Source organism: Toxotes jaculatrix, chromosome 7 (genome assembly GCF_017976425.1).
Source record: "Toxotes jaculatrix isolate fToxJac2 chromosome 7, fToxJac2.pri, whole genome shotgun sequence".
Taxonomy (NCBI): Eukaryota; Metazoa; Chordata; class Actinopteri; family Toxotidae; genus Toxotes; species Toxotes jaculatrix.
In genome coordinates, this window is record NC_054400.1 from 13,507,708 (window position 1) to 13,514,559 (window position 6,852).

Sequence of the window (6,852 nt, forward strand, 5' to 3'; positions counted from 1 at the left end):
AAATATCCTGGTTTAAAGGAGAATTGATCTAAATCTCACAGCTTTGTCTTCTTAAATTCTTCTAAATTTAAATATTAAATTGCCACTAAGCTGATACTTCAAGAGTCGTGCCATATGCGTAATACAACCCTGGAGCTGAAACAAGTCTTTCTGAAATTTAAACTGCTTCACCGGCACAGACACTGAAGTCCTGGCAGGATGCAGTGCTCCTGGAGTGAGCCCCAGCTGTTGCCAGGCAACCAACAACCCCTTTGTAAACAAACACTGGGGGCCTTTTTCCTGAAAGACTGACCAAAGACAAAATGACCACATATTCATTACATACTGTAGCTACTGTGTTTTTTGGCAATACATCTATGTGACAAATTTCATACAGCAACTACTGCTGACAAGCATGAGCGCAAACACACTTTCTGCTGTGGTAGAGACGCAGATTCACCACCTGTGCCTAGGAGACTTTCCTTGTGGATATGGAAGCTGGGTGAGTTTTTTTTTTAAGCTGTACACTGGTTGCAGTGCTTTCTAGATTATCTTTAAAAAAAAAAATCATGTCTAGTAGTTTAAGGCACTCTTATCACTGCAGACAATAGCTTGCTTGTTGTATTAGATATCAATAAACATTAATTGTATTGTCAGAGAAAGAACAAAGACAGTGCAGAGGGAGGAGCAGAGACAGAGGAGACAGATGCCCTCCTGGATCTGCTGAGCTGCCCTCACTCTCCATGGTGGCATGATGTCTCATGGAGCCCTCAAGCTCCGGCCCTGAGAAAGCTGGCTGTCCTCTCGCCTGAATGCCTGCACACTAACTTCATTTACAGTTACTTTACAACACTACGCATCATGGACAAGGGTGTAAGTATACTGATTTTCTTGAATGAAGTCAAATGCCATTCTTTAAATTTGACTCAAGCTGCTGACCTCCTCTCACCTGACCAGGCAACAAGCCCTTTCATAAAAAACATAAACAACATTTGTTTGTGCAGAGCCGTTTGTGCAGGGGGGTGGTTAGCAATTCAAAAGTTCCAGTTTAGAGGGTCCTTTATCATGATTTATGATCTCAGAGTAGAGCCTAAGCACAGCAACATACCACTTTTAAACCTACAAGAGTCACAAACCCTACAACTGCAACTTTGTGTTCAGGTGTCGATCGTTGACAATGGCCTGTTGAAGTTCTCAAAGCTGGAGGAATTAGTGCTGAACAGCAACAGAATCTCGGAAATCCCTGCAGAGAACCTTCCCAGCACTTTGAAGGTGAGTCAAAGTCCCGTACCAGTGTGCTGCAGATGCTCTTGGCAGCTTATCAAATGAAATGAAATTTCACATTTAATTTCTGCTGCGAAAGTCATAAAAGTTTGATTCACAACTGAATAAGGAGAGAAAGAGGAAAAAAATCAGTCATTTTTCCATTACATCAGAGGTAAAATACCTGCTTTGACATCACTGGTTGATGTGTGTCCAGCAGTGCAACATACTGGAAAATTCTTTGATTCTAGATCAAAGTGTTGTGAGGTGTTGTGATGTAGTAACTGTTTGTTTGGTCTTCTTTTTTTCTTTTTCAAAGATTTTGGAGCTACGTGCCAACTGGCTGTCTGATCTTAACAGTCTCACCAGACATGTGCCCCCTCGCCTGAAGTACCTCAGTCTTGGGTCAAACAGCCTCAGTTCCCATGAAGATGTCTCTAATCTAACAGGAAGCCATTGGTTAGTACACACACAGGAAGTTAGCTGGTTTTTGAAGATGTAAGCCCCAAACCAGGTCGTATGAATGTCGGGTAAAGTTGACCAATTTGTATTGTTCACAAGGACGGAAAATGAGATCATATTGTATCACGATGATGTACTTCAAAGCTGACACTAACTGAGGCAACACTGGCAGGCTTCGTGATGCTACCCGGAAGAACCACATCTGTTGAATGTGGTTTCTGTGGGAGCCAGGAATTTACACTAAAATTATACATCTCTGTGTCAGATGATATCAGGGCTAAGTAATATAGATTCATCAGATTAAATCTGGGAAGCACCTTTTGACCAAGGCACTAAAAATGAGGAAGTTATTTCAACATTTTGTCAGTTTAAAAAGAGTCTGTAACTCTTTACTGGAAAGTTTTCTTGTGTTGTTTCTTTAACAACGTCTTTTCATTAGTTGAGTGAACTCTTTATTCAATTCATCATGTCAGGGCAAAAGTTAATGTTCTGAAGCATTCTGAAAACTAGAACTGCACGTTCTAAGTTGAATTCATTTGAAATTTCAGGAGGCAAATACTTTGAAACACTCAGATAATTTCAGTTTATTACATTTGATATGATTTTCATGTTTTTTTTAATTGTGGGTAAAGCATTATTATTCCAGCACAGGAGTGTAGGGCTGCAGATAACTATATAACATATTATCATCATCTGTTTATCAATCTGACACTTTCCTTATTAATTTATAATTAATTAATCATTACTTAATTACCTAGTAACAAATGTATGCATCAGGGCCCCCAGCTGGGTGGGGGGGGGTTAATCTGGCCTGATCACACACACACAAACTCTTGCTGTCCTGTAAAAACAATGGCTGTCTCTGACCTCAGGCCACAGCTGGTATGTCTCGACCTCAGTGACTGTGGCTTTCAGGACCAGAAAGCCCTGCTGAGCGCCTTGAGCACACTCCCCTGCCTTAAGACACTGGTGCTAGAGGGAAACCCCTTCACCCTTGTGCCCTCCTACCCGGGCTTCACTGTGGACAGTCTCCCGCAGCTGTCTTGCCTGGACACCTCATGGATCTCCCCTGAGGAAAGGCATCGTTTTAGGGGCTTGGCCAAGATGAGCGGTGAGACTATGGACTGTGCTGTACTGTAGTATATCTGAGTCCTGAGAACGTGGGCTCCTGTTTCTTTTTAATTTCCTAAGTAAGCAGCTGTGTCCTTTCACTCACATCAAGGGCAAGCTTACAGTTTATATCAGGTTCATTTTCTTTTGTACAGATCTGATAGTGGACCTTGCATCAGCCACAGTGACCGTGGGCAGGATGAAGGGAATCCCAGACCCAGTGATGAGTGGGGATGAAAACGCTCCTGACTTTCCAGTTGTCACTCACAGCTATTTTATCACATACGAGTTCCTTAGTCATCAAACACCCGTTAACCTGGTGATGTAACCCTCCTACACTTTTCAGTCTCTTACTTCTCTTTAACACTGTTCAGAAAAGTGAACTCAAAGCAAATGTATTTTTGGTATAATCTTCGATTTCAATTAAAAAAAAAAAAATTGTATATTCTAACAGGACACAATACATTTGGTTTTATTTTGTAAATGACAGTGACAGTCACGCATGTTTGAAAATATTTGTTTTACATGTAAAAACTTATATTAGATGAATTCACATTTTTGTAAAGACAATACTCACATGCTTATATGTAAATTTGAAGAGTCATTCATTGCTATAATTATTCCACTTGTCCATACTGGCTACAGCGAGATCCCCTCCTAAAGGAAGGAAGGAAGGAAGGAAGGAAGGAAGGAAGGAAATAAATAAATACATACATACAGACATACTACTACTACATGGCTTATGTATTAAACAGGGGCTACAGAAGGTAATAAAAATATATTAGTCTAAAATGGTTTGTATGGAAAAAAAAAGACAGTACAAACTAATACACTGATGTATGAAAGCCATTTTGCTCTTGTAGATTAGATTAGATTCAACTTTATTGTCACTGTACACAGCGAGTAGTACCATTTCTACAAAATATAGTTTTGCCTTTGTATTCATGCCTTGAATGCACCTCAGTTTTTTTTAATCTGCCTTGTGTAGTAAAACAAAAATGAAACACTGGAGTTTAGATTGGGAATAAACACGAACAGCTGTGTAGCAGAAATTAACATATTTTATCTTTTGTTTTTTGTGGTTTTATTCTCAGAAAGTTGGCAGTGAGTCTAAATTTGACGAAGAACATGTGACAGAAGACAAATCCAGGGACGCTGATCCACAATCCAACAAGAATTGTGAAAGAGAAATGTCCAGACCAGACACTATGGAAACCCGCCATGTAATTGCACATGGTAATAACACTTCATTTAAGCTCATATGGGCTGCACAGCTGTTTGGCTCAGCGTACACAAACACTGACAGAGCTGGAGCAGTTATTTATGCTAATATGTACAGTACCAGTCAAAAGTTTGGACACACCTTCTCATTCAATGGTTTTTCTTTATTATTTTCTACATTGTAGATTCATACTGAAAACATCAAAACTATGAAGGAACACATATGGAATCATGTAGTTAACAAAAAAGTGTTAAACCAACCAGAGCATGTTTTATATTTTAGATTCTTCGAAGTAGCCACCTTTTGCTTTGATGACAGTTAACAGCCCTATTTGACTACCCAGCAAGAGCTGAGTGGTATAAATATAAATAAATAGGGCTGTTAACTGTGTACCAACCCTTCTTCTGCAAAACACAACTGATGGTCTCAAACACATTAAGAAGGCAAGACATTCAACAAATTAACTCTTGACAAGGCACACCTGTTAACTGAAAGGTGACTACCTCATGAAACTGACTGAGAAAATGCCAAGAGTGTGCAAAGCCACTGAATGAGAAGGTATGTCCAAACTTTTGACTGGTACTGTATGAATTTTACATCAATTTTAACTTAGTAATGTATCCTGTATACCTGAAATGAACTTTTTGTTATCAGTTTCTGCAGAATTTACACAACTGCCTTCAGAGAAACATATAGTCAGAACATCCAGTGGAGAATTGTACACACCCTGAAACTGGATGACTAGACTGATAATTTATCAGGTTTTATCATGAGTCAAACGCTTCCCTTAACTTCACACTTAATCTGTGGTTTGTTTGTATATACTAGTATATTAAACTGTGGCTTTGACCTGTGTGTGTGTGTGTGTGTGTGTTGCTGTTTTTGCACATGCAGTATTTACTTGTGTGCAAAAGTTTCAATTGTATGTTTTGATGGTTTTCTTTTCTGCAGTGTCAAGACACAGCACATCGAAGCTAGCATGGTCAAAGTGCATGGACTTCAGCGACACGCAAACGTACATTGTTAGTGATCTGGGGAGCTTCAAGAAATTCCTCAATCGAGGACTTTATCTCAGGGTTGAGGAGGAAAAGGTACAGAACAAACAGTTTGTGGGGTTAGAAGTTGAGGAACAAAATGTGTCAGGTCTCATATTTTGGCATTTTTCATTTTAGGTCCTATCATGGCCTGCGGCTTCTCAAGATATTGCAGTCACCCAACCCGGCCGAACTGTCAAAGAGAAGAAAAGCGGGAAAGGGAAAGAAGTGAGCTTATAATTTTGTTCCCACTGAATCATAAACTGTAGTGAGCTGGTGGTCTGGAAAAATGAATGAGCTAATGGATCTAAATAGACTTTCAGGAAAATCCTGGATTGTTCACTCATGGCATGGGGCTCACAGAGGAGCCCCTTGTTGCAGAAACCATGATCACTAGTAATCTGTGCCTGTTACCTTGGCAACCAATTCGCTAAAACTAATTTTTCTGTTTTGTTTTTTTTATTCTTACCTCTGGTCTCAGACTGGTTTTCAGGCTCCAGCTCACACATTCAAACCACCCCAGCTGTTGGGTTGGGATAAAATCAGACTGCATCTAAACATAATGATTTCATGTCTTTGGTATCTTCGCCAGTCTCCAATCAAATCTGGTTCCACCAGAGAAAAGTCCAAAGACAAAAAGAAGAAAGCTATACCAGAGCTGGTCCAGGACGCCCCCATCAGAAGAAGCCTCGGCTCTGTCCACATCCCCCTGCAAAGTCTGGTCAAAGGAGATCATAAGGTCAATGTCCTCTGTGACCTCGGCGCTCTGTACACAGAGTCTGAGGTGGAAGCTACGCAAACACTTGAAAAGGTGAGTTCACATGTACTTTTACAAAACAGGATTTTAATTTGTCCAAAAGAGTGATACTTACTATGACGGGAACAGAAATTACAAACACATGGGACACTGAGGAGGATTATAAGGTGTAAGATTGTCATGGGGACTTGTTTCATGTGGGATGCTTTTCACTCATCGGTAGGTTCCTGGAAAGAAGAAGGGAGATGAGGAATCAAAGCAGCGAGGCGGCAGTGGTACAGGACAGAAGAATACAGCATCCTCCAAAGGTTAATTAGATAATCATCTGGATAAGATCATTGGATCTTAAGATGGCATTGATATAAATAAATACTAAAAAAATATGTGATACAAGCACCACTCCCCACTTTGGGATTCAGAGCTGCTGTGGACAAACCAAGGTGTTACTCTATGGCCTAATTATGAAGACAGCACACTTTGAAATAAAAAATAAAGAAAATAAAAATAAAAATAAAAATAAAAATAAATATATATATATATATATATATATATATATATAGAGAGAGAGAGAGAGAGAGAGAGAGAGAGAGAGAGAGAGAGAGAGAGAGAGAGAGAGAGAGAGAGAGAGAGTGTCTTTGCTTTATCAGTTAGTAAACTCTTCTTTTCAGCTGAATCCTGTCTGATGTTGTGCTCTGTAGGCAAAGGAAAGGGAAAGAAGGACCACCAGGTGGATGTCCACACAGACAGCTCTGTGTCTGTCCAACTGGAACCAGTGACTGTGGAGCTGCGTGTGGAGCTGGAGAAATGGCAGTCTGCATCTGAAGCTCACCAACTCCTGCTACAACATTAAACCTCCTGAAGCACAGGTTTATCTTAAGGTCTACAGTCTACTAACCAACACACACACACACAAAAACCCCACTGTTTCCTCCCTGCATTCCCTCATTGCTTCTGATTGTAAACATACTATAAACTGCACATTAAATGTATTATTTTTGGCTTTAGCTGTAGTTGTTGCCCTTCGC

At 40.1% G+C, this 6,852-nt stretch overlaps 1 protein-coding gene across 1 annotated transcript; it reads left to right on the forward strand.

Annotated features, from left to right (window-relative positions):
• Positions 1-394: 394 nt before the first annotated feature.
• LOC121184372 (leucine-rich repeat-containing protein 43-like) lies at positions 395-6,677 on the forward strand. Its single transcript, XM_041042000.1, has 12 exons — positions 395-481; positions 637-852; positions 1,141-1,251; positions 1,562-1,701; positions 2,577-2,815; positions 2,970-3,133; positions 3,909-4,050; positions 4,988-5,127; positions 5,209-5,298; positions 5,663-5,893; positions 6,063-6,135; positions 6,526-6,677. Exons 1-12 carry the CDS (start codon positions 395-397, stop codon positions 6,675-6,677), a joined length of 1,785 nt encoding a protein of 594 aa, XP_040897934.1.
• Positions 6,678-6,852: the final 175 nt, after the last annotated feature.